At 38.9% G+C, this 24,599-nt stretch overlaps 1 protein-coding gene across 7 annotated transcripts in view; it reads left to right on the top strand.

Moving 5' to 3' along the window:
* The window catches only part of SLC8A1 (solute carrier family 8 member A1), a 510,067-nt gene that overhangs the window by 459,012 nt on the left and 26,456 nt on the right, over nucleotides 1-24,599 (top strand). For all 7 annotated transcript variants that reach the window (XM_021001233.2, XM_078149486.1, XM_078149489.1 and 4 more), the window contains one exon: nucleotides 2,986-3,261. In XM_021001233.2, the coding sequence (XP_020856892.1) occupies nucleotides 2,986-3,261 (276 nt within the window). The remainder of the gene's footprint in view (nucleotides 1-2,985; nucleotides 3,262-24,599) is intronic.

Genomic DNA, 24,599 nt, shown 5'->3' with positions numbered 1-24,599 from the left:
ATGGTTACATGGATATGGAAAATCCCATGAGAAATTTGAGAAGGGGAAGGTCAAGTTTTATGGGAGGGCTGGGGGGTGATCCAGAGAGGTGATATCTGAGTTGGCCTTTAAAGAAGAGGCTTCAAAAAGAAATGATGAGAGGAGGTCTATAAGACAGCATTAGCAAAGCATGGCAATGAAAGAAGATAGTCTCAAAAAGAGGGGATGGATAGTAATCCAGTTTGTCTGGAATGCCGAATGCATGAAGAGATGAAATTGAGATGAGCTGGACATGTGGACTGGTGACAAATTTTGAAGGACCAAAATGCCAGGGTTCAAAGTTTAAACCTTGTTCAGTAGGCAATAGGAAAGTGATAAGGTGCTAGTATCATCCTCCATTGTACAGAGGAGGAAGCCGAGGCACAGAAGTTGAAATGACTTGCCCAGGCTGACACAGCTGGTAAGTGTTGGGAGGCCTTCTTGACTCCCAAGTTTCACAATGTGTGTCCTGTGCCCCCTAGCTGTCTCCCTACTGCCACTGGAGGAACCACATGTGATTCAAAGGCACTGTGATATTCCAGGACTTGTAACTCTATGGTATCATAGGGGAAATGTCCTGCTAAAATGATGAATGTGCCAGGGAGAAGCCTAGTCTTCACTAAAAACACTAAATAATATCCCAAATGTAACTCGTCCTACTGTCTTCCTCTCATTCAGTTCTGGGCTGAAGTCATTGCCATCTCATCTTAATTTCTTTAAAAAAAATAGTATGCCATTTCAAGCTGAACCCTGCTGTAAACCAGTCCACAGGACCTTTTTTCTCTCTAGGGATTTGGCCACTATTTAATCAGCCAAAATTATATTGCATAATGTAACAAGAAGGGCACTGATCTTTGAATCAAAAGACCTGGGTTCAAATATGGTTCTGCCACTTAATAGGTGAATGATCATATGTTATTTCACCCCTGTGAACCTCAGTTTTCTCAGCTGTTAAATGGAAATAATAATACATGATTTTTACAGAGTACTTGTAAACCTTAAAGTCCCTTAAGCATAAGCTATTCCATCATCAAAATTTAGTTGCATGAAGATCTCTGCGTTATTGATTAATTTTTAAAAAAATAAGGAGCTGGTTCTGGTTTCCTCTCTATTCCCTGGTACATGCAATTAGCATCATCTACTTGGCTAACCCACACATATGGAGAGTGTTCATATTTTCTTGTAAAAAAAAAAAGCACCAATTATCAAAAGCACTTTTGCTTTTAAAGATTTACCCCATAATGTGATTAGCCCCCAAAGAACCCAGAGCAGAATTTTCTTTACAAAGCAAGTTAATTTGCTCCTTGCTGAGAATTCCAGGTAAGGCCAGCTAGAACATGTGTTAACAAAGGGCTGACAGCACCTGTCTACCAAGCTGCAGCAGATGGCTGGAGGTGAATGGCCAGTCCTGATTTCCTGCGGTGCCTGGTGACAGTGTTAGGAAGAGGCTGACTATTATCAGAAGAAAACAAGGACTTCATTGAGCAATCACCCTGTGGAACTCACATGCGAAAAAAGCGGCCTAACAAAAAGTCCAAATTTGAAATTAGCCCAATTAGGGGATAACTATTTATATAATAGGGAGTAAGGTGGCATAGTGGAGAGAGTTCCAGGCCCAGAGTCAGGAAGACTCATCTTCCTGAGTTCGAATCCAACCACAGACACTTACCAGCCGTGTGACCCTGGACAAGTCACTTAACCCTGTTTGCCTCAGTTACCTAATCTGTAAAATGAGCTGGAGAAGAGTTGGATGCAACAAATGACTGAACGATGTTCACATTATAAAAGCATTCTTTGCTTCACAAAAGGAAAACCTCCATAGAAAGTTGGTCTAGTGCACAGCTTCGTAAATTTTCCACTCATGCCCTACTCAGCGCTTCTTAAACTGTGGGTTGTCACCCATATGTGGCTGCAACCCATCAGTGTATTCAACTTCGTTGACAAAATAGGATTCAATGTATACACATTTGATCTGCACAGTTTTATGGGACATGCCCACTGCTTAAATCGATCATTTTCTAGGCTTTCAATAAACTCCTTCCTGTCCTCTGCCCCTTAGAATCCACTCTCTCTCCCAAGACTCTTCTCAAGCACCACATTTACAGCAAGCCCTTCCTAATCTTCCCAGCTGCTAGTGCCCTCACTCCCCAAATTACTTTATCTTTATTCTTTTCATATTCTGTATGCACCTATCTGTGTGCATATTATCGCCATGTAACAGAATGCCAATTGCTTGAGCAGAAAGCATTTTGCTTTTGTCTTTGTGCTGCTAGCACTTAATTCAATTTCTGGTGCATAGTGGGTGTTTGATAGAAGCTTATTGTTTGAATAATTAATAATAACTAATATTTAAATAATGCTATAAGGTTTGTGAAGCACTTTGTATATGTCATCTCATTTGATGCCTCAGCAACCCTCTGAGATAGGGTTTTCACAAAGCAATAATTGTAAATCACAATTAACAGATGAGGAAATTGATTAATGAAAGATGGAGGGGAAAAGTGCAGTGAAAGAAATAGCACCACACATATCTTTCTTCAGAAACTCTCAAGAGCCTACAGGAAGGGTTCGCCAGGCAACTGCCCTCTTTCTAGACCTAATCCAGGAGGCCTGAATCTTTTTCAGATGGTCGATGTTTCAATGTCCAAAACTGAAACTCAGTTAATGAGAGCACAAAGGAATTGTTCACAATGTCCGTGGTGGGCTAAGGGTGGAGATAGTGTAGACTCAGCCCAGCCCTGATACTACACTCTTCCCATGGAAAATGCCTCAGAGAAATAGAAAAGAGTCATGTCTGTGTCTGCCTGTAATGGACCTGGTCAGTCTTAAAGAGGAGCTGAGTTTACTCCAATCAATTTGAGGAGCCTGGGCATAATTTGTAAAAGTACAAAGGGAAAGGGGCTTGCCAGCAGGTGTAACTGTGCAGTTCCAAGTGTTGTGATAATCTGTATTGTTGTTTTTCCTCAGGGGAAGATGATGACGATGATGAATGTGGAGAAGAGAAGCTACCCTCTTGCTTTGATTACGTGATGCACTTCCTCACTGTGTTCTGGAAGGTCCTCTTTGCCTTTGTCCCTCCCACAGAGTACTGGAATGGTTGGGCATGCTTCATCGTGTCCATCCTCATGATCGGCCTCCTGACAGCTTTCATTGGCGACCTGGCATCTCACTTTGGCTGCACCATTGGCCTGAAGGATTCAGTGACAGCGGTGGTGTTTGTCGCACTAGGGACTTCAGTGCCAGGTAAGGAATAAGTCTTAGGCCAGTTCCTCCAGCTCCCTTTCTTCGTTTTTTAATAATAATAACAACTCACATTTATATACCACTTACTATGTGTGCAGTGCTAAATGCTTTACAATTATTAGCCCACACATCCCTAAGGAATGGGATAGAAAGTCAGACCTATCAGTGTTGGAAGCCCAGAGATAGGCATTGTTTTATTTATTTTCCCAATGTTATAAAAACAAATACCCTGATTTATTCTGGCCAGAAAAGATGTTTGAGTATCATATAACCAAGGATTCCTGTCACAGTGAGCCTAGGTGGGTGTGGCATACCTTAAATTAGAGAAAAATGAATTAGGCAAGTAGATTGATTAGCCTGCCATGGGAAAAAAAAACTTGTCTAAAAAATTAGATTAAAAAAAACACTAAGCATTCACTATGTGCAAAGTACTACATGAGAAACACTCAGGGAAGAAAGTAGATATGGCACAAATGTTGCTCTCAGGAAGCTTACAATCTAATCAGGGAGTAGAGACATGCAGAAATAACTATGATTTGAGGAACACTGAGAGGAAAAGTCTGGGCACAAAATTATGAGACATTTGAGGGGCAGACCATTTTTACCTGAGTTGAGGGGGTTGGGGTTGGGGTTGAAAATTAAAAAAAAAAGACTTTATAGAGGAGGTAACACTTGAGTGAATGTTTCTAGATAGGAAGGGGCTTCAGTAAAATAGAGGCAGGAAATTTCATTCCAGACAAAAATTCTAATGAGTACAAAGCACCAGAAAAGATGCGAACGGGGGAATGGAAAAAAGTGTAGTTTGGTTATAGTGGCGAATGTATGAGTCACCAAGTGAATTAGATAACTCCGGCAAGTATGTGGTTGTAGATTGTGAAGGGTCTTGAATGCCAAGTTGAAGACTGCAGACCTTTTGGGGGTAATGGTGATCCCCTCATGTCAAGGAAGGACTAAAATAAGACGAATTTAAAGAACCTATTCAAAATTTCTGCCTCTTATTTCATTTTCTTTTAGTTGATTTTCATAGGAATCTGGGTCAGTGGGAAGGGGATTCTAACCTGACTGGCTCTTGGTACATACTATACTGTTCTCTTAATCTAGTAATATGGGGAGTGAATGGGAAGAAGTGGGAGCTGTCTAGCCAGGAAAGGGAGGTTAGGAGAATAGCATTGATGTTGATAAGTAGGACCGGGGCAGGTTTCCTAACTACAGAATCAGGAAATCACAGAACCTCAGAATGAGATGGGACCTCCATGGCCCTCAAGTTCAACTTACATCTAAGCTAGAGTTGCCTCTAACAAAATGCCCAACAAGTAGTCATTCAGATTTTGTTTGAAGACCTCTGATGAAGGGTAAAAACACCCATCAACACAGCACATTCCACTTTGGGAAGAGTCTAATTGTTAGGCAGTTTGTTTTTGCTTTTCCCGCTAACATTGAGCACCCCCACTGTGCCTTCCACTCGTTACTTCTAATTCTTTCCCCAGGGCCATTTAGTCAATAAATATTTATCATGCCAGGTACTGTACCAAGAACTGGAGATACAAATACCAAAAAAAAGTCCTTGTCTTCAAGGAGCTTACAATCTAATGGGGCCAAGCTGAATAACTTAAGTCTCTCTTCTTTATAATATCCCTTCCAATATTTGAAGATAACTATTATGTGCCCCCCTTAATCTTTCTTTTCTCTAGGATAAACACTCCCAGTTTTTCCAACTAATCTTCATATGGCACGAAATTGAAACCCTACACATTTCTGCTTGCCCTCCTCTGAGTATTTCCAGCTTATCTATTAATTGAAATTATTTAGGGCATGTATTTGTTTTTAAACCACAGCGCACACCCCCCCCATTATATTGTGGCTCATTATTTGTTCATAGATTTGATTTGATAGAATCATGGGTAAAATCTCTCTTCTGAATCTAATAGCTAATGCTAGGTAATAGCTTGATAACAGCAAAGCAATGGATTTTAGTCCCATCCCCAGCACCAGACTGATATAACCATTGCAGTGATAGATCTGTAACCTGGACTTTAACCGATACCTTGTGCTTTCATGAGAACAGCTCACATTTATATTAATCTTTTGAGTGCAGGCACATAATTTCATTGGTATAGTGAACTCCCCAGGAGGAGGTTCCTTTTGTCAATGTGTCTGCAAATTACAGTCTTAGAGAATTGCCTGTGAGGTCAAGGGACTTGCCCAAGGTCACACTTAAACCCTGTTGTTCCTGAATGGGAGGCTATCTACTACCATCCACTGCCTTTCAAAACTTTTGTTAACTATAAAATAAATTTTTAATGTTACTAAATGTTTTTCCTCACCACAACTCTGTGAGGTAGGAAGTTTGAGATGAGTAAACTGAGACTTGAGGAGATTAAGTGACTTTCCCATAGTTAGACTGCTAATAAGTGTCCGAGCAAGGACCTGAGTCCAGGTGTTTTGGCTCCAAGATCAGGGCTTTTCCCATCGCCTCATCCTTCCTCATAGCAGTGAGTACTCCTAGGAGAGGAACTATATGTGGACTACAACATAACTTCTTATAAGGTGGAGGTAGAGAAAACTGCAGACACCTACAGCTCTGTGACTTTGAAAGTGACACCATTGATGGTGTCAGTTATTGCCTATATCCATAGGGTGGGTGGAGGTGGAGACAGAGACACAAATACGGACAGAGAAAGAGAGATGGAGAGAGACAGAGACAGAATTACAAAGCAGACACAGAGACAGAAACAGAGAAGTAGAAAGAAAGGGGGTGAGAGACAGACAGAGAAAGAGGAACAGAGAGAATGTGCGACATGTGGAGCAGTAGCTCACAGGAGAAACATAAGCCAAGGAACACTGACTTTGCTAGGGTTTTCCAGGGTGTGCTTACTTTCTCTGCTTTCCAGCCTTCTGTTCAAAAGTGAACACAGATTAAGCCATACCACATCACAGGAGTCCAGGAGCTGATCCTGTTGTTTCTATAGTAGTCTCTGGGGTGGCATTTATTGAACAGCTTGGGTTACCACCAAGTGCCCATTTAAGATGTGGTGTCTGCTGAGATGGCCCGAAAGCTGAGGCATTTTGGAAGGGAAGCAAAAACAGAGCAGGTCAGCAGGTCTCCTCCAAGCCATCTGAGTGACTCTCGGTGCTTTGAGTAGCTCAAGACAGCAGTCACCCCATTTGTATTTCTAAATGGATGCCCTACCTGTACTATGCACTTTCTGTCTTGGATTTTTTCCAGGGTCAGCAGAAAGAAGCCTTTGTGTTGTAGGAGAGACATGAAAAATACTCACAGTCTGAGCTTCTTTCACCTTGTGATTTTGTGTCCCATCACACAGCTTAACCAGCGTGACTCCATATCACTGCTCTCAGAGCTTGGCAAAGGAAAAATGGTTTTGGAGGCTCCTCTCCCTAGGCCCTGTCCTGATTGAGTGAGATTTATGTAATTAAGACTGACTAGCTATCCCATCACAGGTCCTCTCTGGAAGTAAGCAGCTCATCTTCCCAAATCTATCTCTTCTATTTTTTTTTCAATTTGACAAATCTTGGTTAAGGATTTAATACATATAATAATTAATATATAATATATAATATATAATAATAATTATATAATTTTTAAATATAGTGCTTTTGGGGGAGGAGAGGGTATGAGATCAGGATGAAAGCTGTGATTTCATCAATGTAAGGAACTCCCAGTAATGAACACGTTCTACCCATTCAGATGTGCCTCCTCTATGCAGCCCCTAGTTTGAAGCAATGAGAAGGTAGTCAGCCATCTTAGAGTCACACCGCCTATTTGAAGCAGAGAAGGGACTCAAATATCAGTCTTCTTGACTCCCAGTATGTTTCACTGTCTTCTTCAATAAACACACTGCTCCTCTAAAATTATTTTTTCAATCTAACAGTGCTACCAAAGTAGCCTTAAAAAATAAACAACTCATCCTTGTTGAAATGGAGTTGCAAATTAATTAAATGTTTTGAGTGGTATAACTAAAACAGATCAGTTTTAAAATAAAGCAGCTTTCAGGTCTGTGATTATTAATTCTTTGCAAAGAAGTTTGAGAAGACAGTTGGATTTTATCAGATTTCATTTTTAGAGGTGTCACTTAATCTACCCGTCATACTCAGCGTGGAAATCAACAAGTGCAGAACCAACATTAGCCCTCCTAAAGTTGAACTCAGTAGATCTGCTAAAAAGCATGCAATTTTTTTTTTTTAGCAGGAGAGAGTATATATAAGAATCATTGGTCTAACTGCTCGACAAGTCCTGGCATAAACTTCCTACTCCCAATCCCCACTGGGAGGAAGATTTTCTTACCCCATATTTCCATTATAAAATCCCTATGGCATGCCATAGATATTTGCTTATTTTGCAGTATGTTCCCCAAAAATGTATTTACCAGGTAATTCAAATCATCATTTCTGCTTGGAAAGGCTTTTTTTTCTGAAAGAGAAAAGCAGCAGAAATTGAACAATACCGTGACTGGGCATAACATTTCTGATTTGCTTTTGTAGCCTTGTTGACAAATGGTTGATAAGTAGCAAAAATGACAAGTAGCAACAACTTGCTATCCCCATCCTACCCTGCCACTTCAAATATTTGTGTCTGTCTTCTCAGGCTACACAGAAAGAATAAAATAATGATGCTAATATTTACTACCAGTTTATTATACATTGGACCTTGGTCCTATGATTTTTATTTCTTCAAAGGTAGTTTGGTTAAAAATGTTGATATAGATAGACAGGCAGATAGATAGTTATATAGAAAGAGTAATATTTTCAGCATATTCATACACACATATATGTATATATTGTATAGTACATGGCATAATTCTCGCTAGACAACATATATATATAGAGAGAGCAGATATGTGTGTGCATGTGTGTATATGAGTGTGTATCAGAAAAAGTGATTTTATACCCCATTCTTAAATGTTTCTGGAAAAGTGAAACCCAACTAACCTCCTACAGAACCTCATTCTAGCTTCCTCATGCCTAGCCTACATTGAATGATTCGTGGTTTGCAAGCTGTCTCCCCTGTAAGACTGTAAGCTCTTTAAGAGCAGGGACTATCTTTTACCTTATCTTTTAGCACATAATAAGTACTTAATAAATGCTTGTCAACCTGTGAGCTATAATCTCCTACCAAACAAACATCACTCTCCTAACTTCAAACACAGCTGTATGTCCCCATAAGGTTCCTTGAGACTTGTTTCTGAGGAACTTCCTCACCACAGTTAAAAAGTTTGGAATCTTAAGGCAGCCTAACAGTACTGAACACCTATGAAAAATTGAAGGAAGGCCATAGAACTTTGCCGGTTTCCAAATTTTACTTAAGGCTCTCTCACCTCTTCTTCCTCCTCCTTTTTTTCCTATAGCATATGCTCCTCTGCTCCCCAAACCAAAAAACTATTGACATCATGGTTCATCAGTATATCATGGACTAAACCAACTTGTGTTGACTAGCCTGGGAACTAACTCACTCATATTAATATTGTTTCTATGGGAGAAAGTATTCCAAGGTCTATAAACAGCAAATGACCAGCAAATGAACATTCATTCCTACTAAACATAATTTACCTTTGAAAGTACTTGAGCCCCACTGCTTGACTCTTAAGGTCCTGATTTGATGTTCTGGCTGTTTTACATTCTTCTATCTACACAATTTGGAAGATAAATAGAAGCAACTGTCATAATTATCATCATCTCATACTCATTTTTTAAAATAGATTTCAGATAGAAACAATCCTATGACAACTGACTATTCTATTATTTAATATTTAATATTCTATGGACCATTGAATAGGCACATTAACTGTTATGGTTGAATAAAAATATCAAGATGGAAGCTCCTTATCTGTGGGCTCACTGAAAGCATCCTCGACTCAACTCTAGCAGCTGACAGGACAACAGGGCCTATACAGACATATACCATTCTCTCCCTATGTGATTATGAGTTCCTCTGCTAGGTCTCTATGTTTTGAAAGTTTTTCATTCCATGTACTTTGGAGATTGAGTATTTAAAAGACCTCTAAGTGCTTAATTATAAGTACTTAATTAATTATGAGTACTTAAATAACATTCTCATTGTTATTACATTATTAATGTGGATGAAATAAAAGAACATTTTACTTTATAAACTAATAAATATAGGTCCCTTTCTTTAAAATTAATATTTTTCTCAATCTGCTTAACGCAAATTTCTAGGGAAAACATGAAATTCAGAAAACACAATGACTTCCTAATAACTCACATTTATGTAGAGTTTTGAGGTTTTCAAAGTACTTTTATCATATTAGCCTTAATATCCCTATTTCACAGGTGGGGAAATGAAGGTTTATGGAGGTGAAGTAATTTGCCCATTGTCACAAAGTATCAAAGCTGAGATTTGGACTCAGGTTCCCTGACTCATCACTTTATCACCCTGCCTCTCATTTTCTTAATTTCTTGCATTTTCTATCATACAAGAAGCAGAACGCATTTCAGCTAAACCATTAACAATGTCGTAAAATAGATGAGAGAATCCTGAAAGTTCAGCAGTCTGCAACTCCATTTGCAATGAAAATTTAATACACTGAAAAGTAAATTCAATTATGAATTTTCAATTGTCTGAATAAACCATGTTTGTAAATTTTATACCAAGTCAACAAACAAATTGTGAACAAACAAAATTGTGGAGAATATGTATTTTATGTTCTTAAAGTAACCAAGGATCTTTAGACTAACTAAGGGTGTTAAATAAGACATAATGTATTTATTTCCATTTTCCCTACGTGGTTTTTGTCTTCCCAGTTTTGATGTTTTCTGCTTGCCAGATGTATTATTATTTGGTTATCATTGAGTTTTAGGTTTGCCAAGATTTCATTGGAAGAGTTTGGTAAGGCCTTGTTCTTATCGTACCTATTTGGAAAGAACCTCATATTTTCCTCACAGCAACCCTGTGAAGTACATATTAAAAATATCATTTCAGTTTCACAGATAAGGAAATTAAGTCACAGAGAAACAACATGACTTATCCATGGTTCATCATTTACTGAGCTGCAATTTGACCTGTGATCTCTTAACATGCAGTGGTCTTCCTGCTACATGATGCTACTGTACAAAGGAAGGAGGGGTATTAGAGGGAACAAACACTAATTAAATACCTACTGTGTGCCACGCTCTGCACTAAGCACTTTATAAATATTATCTCATTTAATACAACAACCCCGTGAGGGAGGCACAATTATTATTGCCAGTTTACAGTTGAGGAAACAGAGGCAGACAGAGGCTTGCTCAGGGTCACACAGCTATGAAGTATCTGAGGTCAAATTCTGATTCTGGCCCAGTGCTTTATCCACTAAACCACCAGCTGTGCTATGTTTAACCATTTTTCCTAGTGGTAACTGTTTGGTTGGGGGGGGGGGACAGAGGGAAGGGTGAGGGAGATAGGGTGGAGGGGAAAAGGGAGGGAAAGAGAGGAAGAAAGGGGGTGACAGGGAGAGGGAGGGAGGGTGGGCAATGTTAAGTCTTAAATTCAGGCCTATAAAGAGGGGAGAAGGGAAGTTGGAAGGAAGGAAGGGAGGGAGAAGAGGGGATAGGAGAGGAGAGAAAAGAAAGGAAAGAAGCTAATTCCTTCTTTTGTGAAAACTGCTATGTGCCAGACACTATACTAAGAAAGGTAAAATTCCCTAATTTCAAGGAACTCACAGTCTAATGGGGGAGACAGAATGCAAACAATTATTTACAAACAAGCTAAAAACAGCATAAATTGAAAAATAAAATGGGCACTAGAATTAAGGGGCATCAGAAAAGGTTTCCCGTGGAAGGAGGGGTTTTAACTGCAAATTGAAGAAAGCTAGGAAAGACATGGAGTGTGTGGGGGGGTGCGGGGGTGAAGATGAGAAGAGAGAGCATTCCAGGCATTGGGACAGCCAGGGCTATTACAGGGAGTCGGGAGAAGAAATACCTCGTTTGAATAACACCAAGAAAGCTAGTGTTACTGGACCACATGGTCTGTGGCAAGATATAAGGTATAAGAACACTAGAAATGTAGGAAGGCATCTAGGTTATGGAAGGCTTGTCATTAGTGACCTACCAGTATACGTAAAAGCAAAATCCTGATGAGGGCTTGAGGGAGGGAGGGAGGAAGGAAGGAAGGAAAAGAAAGAAAAGGAAAGAAGGAAGGAAGGAAGGGAATTTGCTTCCTTTAATTAGAATCCCTAGTTTATGTGATTAGGAGGGTTAGCAAGCCCTGGATTGGCATCAGGAAGACCTAAATTTAAATCCTACCTCAGATTCCTTCTAGCTGTGTGACCCTCTATAAGTCACTTCACCTCTGTTTCCCTCAACAAATGAATATAAAAGTATTGCACTTACCTCAGTGTGCTGTTATAAGGATCAATGAGAACCTCATATGTAAAATTATTTTGCAGACTTTAATGTACTATATAACTGTTAGCTATCAGTATTATTAGCCATTATTTATTACACCTACTTCATACATTTCTGTAGAGTCAATTGAGGTCTTATATTGTATGAATGGCTTTCTTCTTGTAAATGATTTCCCTTTGAAACATTGGTCCTCTTTCCATCTCTTCTTCTGCCATTTGTTATGGTCACATAAATCTGCTAAATCAGATACCAGTTTTGTTTTTTTTTTCCCTATCCCCTTTCCTTTTCTATTTAAAATCTTCTTGATCAAATTTGCAAGATTCCAAGAAAATATGCCTTTTATAGGTCTTTGTTTAAGCATGTTCCATCTCTGGCTCTGATCTTATCATTCCTATATTTTAAGCCATGTTTCAGAAATCCAATCTTGATATTAATCACAATCAGCTTCTCAAATCTGCTTTCCTTTCCTGAAGCCTCTAACTTCAACTGGCATCAATGATGACAATACCACCTGTGTCCCTTGGGAATTCAGTTTCTTACCTAGGACATCATATTCCCTAGCAGAGTTTTCTCGATTCTTTCTGGTGGTATCATTTGCTCTCAAATGAATCCTGTCATAAGCAATGATTGTCAGGTTTAACAAGTCTCAGGAAGCTCCCAATCATATTCCAGATATATGCCCTGAGAAGACAGCAGATACCTCTATTGATTGGTAGCTGAATAATACCAAACTCTTCTTTCAATCTGGAAGATAAGCTAATTATACAATATATAGATCTACTTACTTTTAAAGCTGATCCATGTCATGTGAAACTGATAATAATGTAAATCATGGCCCTTCCTCTAGCAAGCCTTGTATAATGTTAATCTTGGTGAGGTTTATGTCCCTAGATGAACTGAAAAGGAATTTGGCCCTGCCCTCTGAGATACCTAACTCTATTGCTGAGTTTAGGCCTTTAAACAGTGGCATTACCAAGGCTGCCAACTACATTTATGCTAAAAAAAAATATGTCCTAGGGGCACCTAGGTGGGGCAGTAGATAGAGCACTGCCTTGGAGTCAGGAGGACCTGAGTTCAAATCTGGCCTCAGACAGTTGACAGTTACTAGCTGTGTGACCCTGAGCAAGTCTCACTTAACCCCATTGCCTCGTAAAATAAAAAAAAAAAGAGAATATGTCCTAGCTATTCCATCTCCTGAGGGCTCATGAATATTTAAACTAGATGATTAACATTTCACAGCAGCTTAGAGAAAAATGGTGAGCCAAGAATTCTGGAGTGGCCAGTATGTTCTCCCATAAGGAGCACAGAGGGGCTGGGACTGGTTTTGTTTGTTTATAACTCTACTGCAAGCAGTCAGCTTTTTCTAGCACCAGGAAAAGCCAATCCTGTAATTGTGTTCAGTGAACTTTGAGCATTCAAGAACACTGTGTTCATTTCTTCTCTTATGGAGCTGGAACTGCCGGAAACATGTCATCCATCATGTGTGTCACCAGGTCAACGATGAGGGTCCATCATAGTATGTTGTATGAGCTGGACTGGCACACCCCAGTCAAAGAGCTTTTCTGTGGGATGTTGCCTCCCCTCCATGGCCATAACTAGAGCAGAAGCTATTTTTAGATTCCAGCCCACCTCCCCCTAAGAAAGAAAAGAGGGACTCATTAGAGCTGAGGGAAGATTTCAGAAGCAGGGCTATTTAAAAGGAAAGGGATGAGACAAAGCAACGCTAGACACAGAATTTCAACAAAGGCTTTTTTTTTCCCTGTCTTTAAATGAAGTAAAAGCTTGCTTTCTTGCTCTCCTCTTGGACTGAAAAACACTCAGGAATTTACTGTGTGCATCTATCCCATTTAAGATGAGCATGCCTGAAGCATTTTCAGGTAGTTTACTGAAATCAAATTTAAAACTTCTTTCTGCTGTTGCTTCTTTCACATTAAAGGGAATTTACTGTCCAAATGCCTAATTTTTTTTTCCTTTGGAAATCTTGTAACCCTTAGGTTCTTTTTTCAAAAGTATTTGGTCAGACTCTGCTTAAAGTACTCTAATGAGAAAGTACTCACCACCTCTTGAGGCAACCCAACCTAAATTCAAACCCAGCCTCAGACACTTCTTAGCTGTGTGACCCTAAGCAAGTCACTTAACCCTGTTTGTCTCAGTTTCCTCATCTGTAAAATGAGCTGGAGAAGGAAAAGGCAAACCACCCAATATTTCTGCCAAGAAAACCCAAAATAGGGTCACAAAGAGTCAGATACAACTGAAATGATGGTACAACAAAATTATTAGGCATTTTTTCCTGACATAAAGCCTAAATTTACTTCTTTGCAACTCTTTCTCCTTTTCTTCTGTTTCTACTCCCTAGGGCCAAATAGAATATATCTAGAGCAGCAACTAGGTGGCCCAGTGGATCAAAGGTTGAAGTTGGAGACAAGAATACCAGAGTTCCAATCTTGCCTCAGATGCATACATTTGTGTGACCTTGGGCAAGTTGCTTAATCTCTCCTGACCTCAGTTTCCTCATCTGTAAAATGAGCAGGTTGGACTGACTGGCTTCTAAAGTCTCCTCCAACTCTAAATCCATGTTCTTCTAAGACTGACTCCTCTTCCACACAACCATCATTTTTAAATACTTGAATCAATCAATAAGCATTTATTAAATACCCACTAGGTCCCTGGCACTATTCTAGGTACAGAAGGTATGATGACAAAAATGCAAAAGCTCCTGATCAATACTGCTATCATATCTTCTGAGCCTGTGAGGCCATTCGCTATCCTAGCTTCCCTCCTCTGGACATTCTCTAGTTCATCACTGTCTTTTTCAAACTATGGCTGTGAGAACTGAATCCAATACTCCTGGTGCAGTCGGACTAGGGTAGAGGATGTCTCCTTAAGCCTGGAAGCTATGTCTCCCTTAATGGAGCCCAAAATGGTATTAAGAACACTACTCTTGACCACAGAGTCAAGAATATCCTTGTCTGGGGCCCATTTTTTTTTAATTTGGATAACTGTATTTCATTATGATTGGTTTCCCTGGTAATCTTCTATATGTTGTTTTATGTATTTAAAATTGTTATTCTGAGGAGTCCATGGGCTTTACCAGATTGCCAGAGGGGTCCATGAAACACAAAAAGTTAAGAATTCCTGATCACCTGACTTTCTTAGGGAGCAGGATGGGGGTCAAGATAGCCAAGGTAGAGTTATTTAGAAGTTATAAATGATTAACTCCATTGTGCTGTATTATCTTAGGGACTAAAAGTATTGAGTGTACCCAAGCAAAGACTTTTTCGTAGAGGCATCTCGTATAGCTAGTTCATCCTCTGTGTGTGTGTGTGTGTGTGTGTGTGTGTGTGTGTGTGTGTGTGTGTGTGTGAATGTAAATTGCTTTAGTTTCCCATTTTCATTGTGTTCTTCAAAGGAAACCTGCATTAACCAAGTGTAGCTGAAGGAAAACATAGTTTTCTTCCATGATAGGCAAGGCTGTGATTCTCTGTAGGTTCATTTTCTATAATAGAATTTTTAGATAGCTACTTTTTTATTTCTTCTTTATTTTGTCTGAAATAGGACAGTATGACTATGCCAGGCTGGAGACAAATAAATGGGAAATTTTGGGAAACTGGGAAAAGACCAATTTTTTTACATTATGGAAATGTGAAATGTCTTTGGACAGTTAATTCATTGGGTCAGAGAAGGTGGGTTCTGTGCCTAGGTGAGCCAACTCTCTGTGTTCTAACAAAGCATGAACTTTAAATTCTCACCTGGAAAATGGCAATCACTCAGTCAAGGATCTGAATAAGAGAATATGAATATATTTTTACATATACATACATATATGTATACACACACAATAAGTGCCACTGGAAAAAGAGCTCAATTCATTTCAATTCAGCAACTGATTATTAAATGTCTACTATGAGTAATGCATAAGCAACAGGAATATGACCAGAGGGTCCCTGCCTTCAAGGAGCTTACTTTCTCCTAGGGGCAAATAGTATGTACACAAGAGATAATATGGTAAAATGGAAATAGTGCTAGATTTGGGTTCAAATCCTAGGAAGTCTTCATTCTCCAATGACTTCATTACATGGTTAGAACCAGAAATAGGCAAAATGATGAACCCAAAGAAATTTCTATTCATTGCCCTACCCCTCATGGTTCTTCTGTCTACCCCCAGAGAACTCAGGGCCCCCACAGGACATATGTACCCTGCCCAACCCTTCCAGCTAATAATACCTTCTGCCAAAGTATGTCTTCCTTAGACATTTCCCCACATTGTGTGTGTGTGTGTGTGTATGTGTAATTTCTGTACCAGCAAAGACTACTCATTTAATTGTTACACTGAAAAAGATCTGATAAGATAATTCATACTAAGATGTGACTGACTTATAATAACTTACTATCTCACTCTTCCCATAGATGTTTGCATCTTGTCTAGGGGAAATGCCTTAATCAAAAGGAATTTGGTTTTTGTTTTGTTTTGTTTTTTGTAGTTAGTTACTACAACATGGGGTAAGGGGGATGTCAGTGAAGAAATGCTACCTCTAGATGCCCTTGAAACCCTACCAGTGAGAAGCCAGGGGAATTAGTATCTCTACTTCCTGCCCTAGAAATTGAGCCTAGAATAATACTCAGTGCCATGGGTTACAAGGTGAGCTCAGGTACTCAACCGAGATTATTCCTGGAAAGTGGGGTGAGATTATGGCTAAAATGACAATCATTACCAGTATCTCTGGAAACATTCACGGGAACACACCACCCTTGCTGCACTACCTCCTCCAGAAGGCAGGGTCATTGCATTATGAATAATTGGCCAACTCTTGTGCTCAGAAAAGTCAATTAGACTATTCCCACAGTTAAGGAAGCTATAGCTCAGCTTTTAGAAAATTCAGGCCATCCTTTTTATATACATGGCAGTGAAATTGCAAACTGCAGAATGGGTGAAAAATGACACTGTTTTCCCTAGCTACAGGAAAGTTCTCCATTTTAAGTTGGGCCTCTGCTTTTTCTTAGTAACTTAGAGCTAAACCATATTCTCTGGTCTTTGCATTACTAATTGCACATCCTCGTGAGAGCCAAAATACAAATAACAAATGACTTGAGGATTACATACTCTTATAAGACTATATCTTTAGGACAAGAATCTTATTAACAAACTCGGATAAACTGTTTGCCTAGCCAAGTTGAATCTGCCAAGCTATTTCATCAGCTGACTTAAACAAAATATAATGTAGATATAAAGGTATAAGTCATCATAATGAAACTATCATCATCTGTCACTGATTTTTGTATTTTGCTTTATATAGTCATCACATGAGATTTAATCCCTCAAAGAAAGTGGTTGAGGAAAAGAAAAAATATATATACATACACATACATACATACATAATATGTGTGTGTGTATGTATGTCCTTATTCTCTCTGAGGGGCCAACCCTGTGTCAAATGGGGAAGCGGAAGTGGAGGAAATATCACTTCAATGTCCTGTACACCCTTTAGTGTCCTCGTATGCCACGCGATCACATTTACCACCTCTGGACCAGCACCCTCTACTGTTCCCAAGCTACCCAGGGCTTATTACTACACCATCTGCTCTTCCTACATCTACCTATTTGAAATACATCTATCCTGCATCTCATCCAACAACAGGGTCTCTATAATTTCCCGCAAACCCAAAACAATACTTCTGGTAAACTAAGTCAGAGTGGGCTTTTCCTGATCCCATGAATTTTTACCCCTTCCCCCCTGCCCCCAATGCCTTTCTAGAGACAATGCCTCCATTTTTATTTAACCCCAAAGGGGAGTTTCTGGTCAGGTAGGAGGAGGCTCCAAGCCTAGGCTGGTAGAGAATATATTTGTATAAGTAGTTTTGCATTGCTGAGCCTCTCAAACTACAGTGACTATTATTGTCTAAAAATTAAACCAGACTAAGCCTTTCTTCCTTTGTAACACACTTTGGATTAAAGATAAGTTATCTCAAATAAGACAAAATTTGTAAAGTGCATGTCAGATGAGCAGATTTGACTAGATGCTCTCCAAAGTTCCTTCTGCCTTTGAGACTGTACAAAGATGATTCTATATGACTCTATGCTTTAACTTCTCTCATTACAGAGCTGCTTCTATAATGAGTATTTTTTTAAGGCAATGAGTTATTTTGCAACATTTTTCTTTTGAATTTTAACAAGCTTCTTTTTTGTTGGAGCATAAATACTCCAAGAAAACAAATACAAAGTTGAGAATATATTTAGTGTGTCCAGCTGAAATATGAGTAAGCAAAACCTGATAATAAAGATGATAGATTTTTGATATCAGTGTCCTGTAACTTACAACGTACCCTGTAAGGTGGACCGTGGACTTGAGTTTAAATGAGAGAAGACAAGATGAAAGGAGACAGTGAGGCAGCACAGAGGATCAAGGACTGGTCCAGGAGTCAGGAAGACCTTAGTTCAAATCTAGTTGCAGATACTTCACTGAGTGACCCTGGGCAAGTCACTTAATCTCTGTCTGCCTCAGTTTCCTGGTCTATAAAATTTAGATGATAACAGCAGCTACCTCCCGTGGTTGTTGTGAGGCTCAAATGAAATAACATTTGCAAAGTTCTTTGCAAACTTCAAAGAGCTATATGAATTCTAGATATTATAGTTATTATTAAGCCCTGTGATAAGCTCAGGATACTTTGGGGCTATAACTGAGGATTTCCATTTCCTTTATTTGTTCTTCAAGTTGAATTATACTTATTTTCTATAAAATAATAATAATAATAACCGACTATTTTGATAGCTTTTAAGGTTTTCCAAATGTTTTGCATACATCTTTCACATTCACCTCCAGCTACATATTACTCATATTGCTGTAGGGATTCACAGCTTAAAAACATTTTCATCAAAACAACCCTATGAATTAGATAATGCAGATATTATTAACCCATTTCACAGATGAGGAAACAGAGACTTAGATCGAATGACACCTACAGTAGTATGGCTAATAAGTGATAAAAAGTTGAAAATTGGATTCAAATACAAGGCTTCTGATTCCTGAGTCCAAGACATGTGTGTGTGTGTGTGTGTGTGTGTGTGTATACATTATATATATGTGTGTGTGTGTGTGTGTGTATATATGTGTATATATATATGTGTGTGTGTATATATATATATGTGTGTGTGTGTATATATATATATATATATATATATATATATATATATACACACACACACATATATATGAACAACACTTCCTCACCATTCTCAAAGAGTAATTTTACTTTATTAATTTTTGTTTGGGAAATAGGAAAAATTCTTAAGAATCACTAATTATTTACTAATTACCTACTAGGTGGCATAATGGATAGAGTGTTGGGCCTGGAATCAGGAATACCTGAGTTCAAATCTAGCCTCAGACACTTACTAGCTATGTGACCCTGGGCAAGTCACTTAACTCTGCTTGCCTCAGTTTCATCATCTGTAAAATGAGCTGGAGAAGGAAATGGTGAACTACTCAAGTGTCTTTGCCAAGAAAACTCCAAGTGGGGTCACAAAAAGTCAGACATAGCTGAGCAATTTAACAACAACAATGCCTCAGGCATGTGCTGGGTGCTGAGGATACAAAAACAAAAATGAAAAATCCTTGCTCTCAAAGAACTTACCTTCTATCACAGGAGACAGTATTTACAAATGTAAACATATGCAAAATAAATCAAAATGAAGACGGGTAATTCTAAGGGGAAGCACCAGCAGTTGGGGTTACCAGGAAAGGCCTTGTGTAGGAAGTGATAGCTGAACTGAGCTCTGAAAAGAAAAAAAGTCATTGTCAACATTATCATAAGACCAAGATGATCAATCTGTTAGAATCCAGCAGCTTGGTCCTCCATTTGTAGTGAAAAATCAACAAAATTACAAATAAACTCAATCAATCAACAAGCATTTATTAAGTAATTTCTATGTGCCAGACACAGTGCCGAGTATTGGGGATGTTTAAAAAAACAAAAAAAGTAGTAACAATCCCTGCCCACAAGGTACACAAAGAATTTAAATGATTTGCTCAAAGTATCCAAAGTGAGATTTGAACCTATGTCTTTCTAACTCCAAGCTTAGAGCCCTATGCACTATCCGATCCTGTCTTTCTTTTGTGACAGGCATGCCACTTTGCCACTCTTAATGTTCAGAGAGGCTCTGAGATGAGACAGACAGGAGACAGTTGTTCTGGAAAGAGCACAAGAAAATTCAGCACAGTAAAGGGCCCTAAAGAAGTCCTCGACAGATATTCTTAGGCAAGCAGAAGGGAGTTGGAGAAGCTCTATCTTGGAAAATTGGCTAGGATTCTTTGGAAGTGAAGGCCCTGTGTTGATAAAAGACACTGTTGTTAACACCAAGTAGGAATAGGGAGTTAGCAGTTGAACAGTTGGAACTGAATTATCCTGCATTTGGACCAGGAAGGAGGATATTCGAGCTGGACCTTGGCATGTGTGATGACCTTGCTAAATCATGACTCCATGCTGGTCATGTTTAGGAGTGGAGCAGAGCTATTCTCATTTCAAAGCAAGCATCCAGTTTCTGTTTGGAAAACTGAACTGACATAATCCTTGGCTTGTGTTCTTTCTCTTCTTGCTATGTGTTCCCTGAAGAGTGAACTTTGATCATTTTCTCTTTTAGTTTGAAATTATTATTTTTAATGTGCAGGCTGAGTATGGAGTCACTTTAAAATATGTATTTGTGTGTGTGTGTTGTGTGTGTGTGTTGTGTGTGTGTGTGTGTGTACTTTGCATTTGAATTCACTGGGTTCTTCATGTCCAAGTAGTCAGTCTTTAATGAAAATAAAAATTCTAAAAAAGCTGCTTTTCAGCTCAATCCCCTTTATAGACTTTTCTAGAACCATAGAAATTGTATTCAGTTGCCAAGTACACATTGCTGATGTCATGCAACATGGCATAATAAAAAGTGGGCTAGCTCTGGAGTCCATCCAGTCCCACTTCTGACCTTGGACAAGTTTCCCTGGACCCCTGTCTCCAGAAGGATTTGGATTTGAAATCCCTTCTATTGTAAATTTAAATCCATGATACTATGCATTGATGAAGTGAAGACATAACCAATAAATTTTATGTTTGTAGTCTGTTATTGTTTTAAATGTATTCTTCCCCTGGGTGTGTTGTACTATGGAATTTACCCTTCAGCTGATGCTTATTTTTTTTCTTATCTTCCTCTGCTCCAGTGTCCTCCACAGTGTTCTCTTCCAGCCCTCCTTTGACCTCCATACATCTCTGTCTCCCCATGTTCAATCTTCCAAAATTGTTAACCCAATCAACTCCCTTTTTACCACACTCTTCAGGGATCAATTTTTGTGGTTCAGAATTTGGTCTTGGATCCCCCTTCATCCTTGATCCATTCCTCACCCCCTACACCCATACACCCCTAATTTATTCAGCACTTTAGCCACAGTAATTCCCCAGATGTTTTAATCCTGTATCTGTCTTGTCTGTACAAAGTTGTTTGCATGCTGTCTTTCCCATTATACCATGAACTCCTTGGAAGAGGGAGGTTTTGTTTTGTTGTATTTTGTTTTTACTTTATTTATATCTCTAGCAGTTAGAACAGTGCCTGACACATAGTAGGTTCTTAACAAATAATTGTTGATGACTAATGTCCACCTTCATGTATGAACCAATGATGTTTGTTAATGAGGGATTTGAATTCCCTAAGCTTCCTTCCCATTACAAATATCTCTGATTTTATAACTCTGTGAGAAATAGGAACTGAAACTATGATTTTATTAGTTTACAAAATTCCTGAATGAAGAAACTCCTTTTACCAATTGATACTGGCACCTTCTTTGTAACTTATATCAGAGCTGACTAGAAGCACAGAGAGGTTAAGTGAGTTGCCCAGAGTCACACGGGCAAATACTTCCATATAAAAACAGGCCTGACAAGTCTTTCCTTTAACCTGATGATTCCCATTCCTGTCTACATGTGGCTATATTCAAGAGTGCTCTGAAATTCTCAAATTAATATTATCTAATTTGTTTTAACTTTTAAAAATTGTGTGCCATATAATATTTTTAAGGTTAAAAGGTCCTAAAATTCAGAGAATCTTCAAAGTATTTCATATTTCCCCCAAATTTTAGGATCCCTGATGTATCTACAGCCTCAGAGTTCCTTAGAAGATACCAATTCTCATAGAAACCCTGGGTGTTCTGTCTGTTCTAAAATGGTTGTATCAATTTTCATGCATTTGAGCTTTTTTCTTAGAGCACCTTACTGGGTTCATTTTTTTTTCACACTATTTCTGAACAAGGTATATAGATTATTCTTAGAGTCAACAATGGATCCACCATGCCAATGGAGAGAAAGAGGAGGGCCAATAACCCCAAACAGCAAGAAATAAAAAAGTCATTTATAAGTAGCTTTGCAATGCATCAAATGATTTTTTTAAAATTCATTTCAGATTTATCCTCCTCATTTAGGCTTTACTTAGGCTAAATTTACCCATGGTGCTAATCCATGAGTACATACCACCTGACTACTGGCATGAAGAATATTAAGTGTCAGGGAAAGAAAAAGAAGGAAGGAAGGAAGGAAGGAAGGAAGGAAGGAAGGAAGGAAGGAAGGAAGGAAGGAAGGAAGGAAGGAAGGGAGGGAGGGAGGGAGGGAGAAAGGGAGGGAGGGAGGAAGGAAGGGAGGAAGGGAGGGAGGGACAGAAATAACTACCTTGGAGATAAAAACTTAAAGAATTGCTCCAGATAGTCTGTACGTTAGATGACTGACCTAAAGGTAACTGGGAACTATCCATTTCACAGATGAGGAAGTTGAGTTAAAGGCTGTTCTATATGTCCTGGGTAAATCAAGTTAAAAAAGCCAGTGCTACTCTGAGGAGCATATAGGCTATCTACACTGATCAGATGCAACAGAGTTCAGTGCTCCACTTTTCTTTGACAGTGTAGTCAAAGAAAAATTAATTGCTTGAGATTGTATAGTTAATCTAAGGAAAGAATTAGTACTAGAAAGGTTATATTAGGATTCCTGGATTAGGTGCTTTACTTCTGATAACACTATCTCCCAATCAACAGTCTTTCCTGTTACTGATGGGTGTAACTATGTAGCAATGAAGTACAAACAGGATATTATTTGTCATTTAACTAATTTCAAGTATGTTATAATTTGTCTTAATTCTTGGGAATAACTAATCATGTCATATTCACAACAAGCATTTTTTATACTATATACATATGGGGAGGAGGAAAAGAGGGAGGCAGGGAGAGGGAGATTGAAGAAGAGAGAAAGAGAGAGGAGGAGAGAAAGAGAGAGAGAGGAAGAGACAGAAAGGATGATAGAGGAAAAGGGAAGGCAAGAGAAAAAGGAAAAGGGAAGGAGGGAGAAAAAGAGAAAGAGGAGGCAAGGACAGTCTGACAAATTAGGTAGAGAGTCGTTCTTGGAGTCAAAAAGATCTAAGTTCAAATTTGGCCTGTGACACATACAGCTTCCCTGTTTCCTCTCAAATCAAAGCCGTGAGAAGGTTGTCCGTTTTATAATCATGTGTGACAATGGGCATTCCACTCAATTTCTCAGCACTCGGGGACAACTCTCTAATACTGTGACTTGCAAGTTGTAGATCTGAATTGATAAAGGGGGTTCTCCCCTAAGGGAGTTCCCTAAAATATGACAGCAGGGCTGCAGACCAAAATATATGTATACACATATTTAATGGCATTTGAAATAGTACTGATATTCTAAGCAGAACTTACTCTTTCCTGAGACATTGGAAACAATTATTCTAAGACTTTTTCTATGGGAAATGTTATGTTAGTTCCATTTACCTAGTGAACAATAGACTGCCCTTCTGGTTATTTGTGTAGGATGGGTTCACCCTTTAATGCATTAGTACAGCTGAACATATGGTACATACTCCATTATTCTATGCCCTAAGCCACAAAAGAATGACTGGAAGTCATTTTCAGCACTCTCAATGTGCTACGATTGGAAAAACATTGAAATCCTTGGCAGACCTACTACATGGATTTGGATTTGCATGTGTTTCCACTTTTGTAAAGCAGTGTTTGAGCTGAAGATTTACAAATTGCCTACCATGCAACTCAGATGAATAACATTTGCCCAATCCAAACAAACCAAGGATATGCTTCATTCCAGTGGGAAAAGGTGAGATTCAAGTTAGAAGCTGCCAAATGTTTGAGAGTCACAAGGAGGGAAGGGCAAAAAGGGCGGCATTCTTGTTAACCTAGAGATATAAACGCCTTGTTCAAACTTATGTTCCCTAAGAATCATTCAGTCCCAATTATGATACCATGAATGGCTCGATTCCAAAAAATTCAATACATATTCAGTCACCTTCAATGGAAGAGGAAAGAAGGACATAATAAGGGTGTTTCATAACATTAAGGGCCCTAGTCTCTAGGGGTCCAAAACTTGTTTTCCCTGACCATCGATCCTCCCAAATCCACTAACCCTACTTCTGAGCTATGGAAGTGGGGATGATGGTGTTCCTCTGATTCTCAACTGGCATGGATTTTGTAGTTTTAAATGGAATTTCCTAGTACAATGCAATTCGATTCAACTGCTATGACTACTAATGCTAATAATAATAATAATGATAGCTTACATTTATTTAGAACTTACTACGTAGCAGGTACTGCGCTAAGTACTCTATAAATACTATCTCATTTGATCCTCACAACACCCCTGGGAAGTTGGTACTATTAATAGTTAAGGAAACTGAAACAGAGGTTAAGTGACTTGCCTAAGGTCACAGAATTAGTACATGTCTAAGGCTAGATTTGAATTCAAGCCTTGCTGACTCCAGGCCCAGCATTCTATTCACTGCACCAGATATGGGCAGAGCACACATATTCCCTGTAGGCTGGGAAAGTGGTAATGAGCACATATTCAATAAAATAGTGTCCTTATGATTGACAAGATTTAACAACTAATTAGATATGAGAATGAGGGAGCCTAAAGAATCAAGATTGGCTTGACTTTTACAAACCTGT

The sequence above is a fragment of the Phascolarctos cinereus genome, unplaced genomic scaffold (assembly GCF_003287225.1).
Source record: "Phascolarctos cinereus isolate Bilbo 61053 unplaced genomic scaffold, phaCin_HiC Scaffold_2;HRSCAF=192, whole genome shotgun sequence".
Classification (NCBI taxonomy): Eukaryota; Metazoa; Chordata; class Mammalia; order Diprotodontia; family Phascolarctidae; genus Phascolarctos; species Phascolarctos cinereus.
This window is presented reverse-complemented; position numbering and strand designations above follow the sequence as displayed.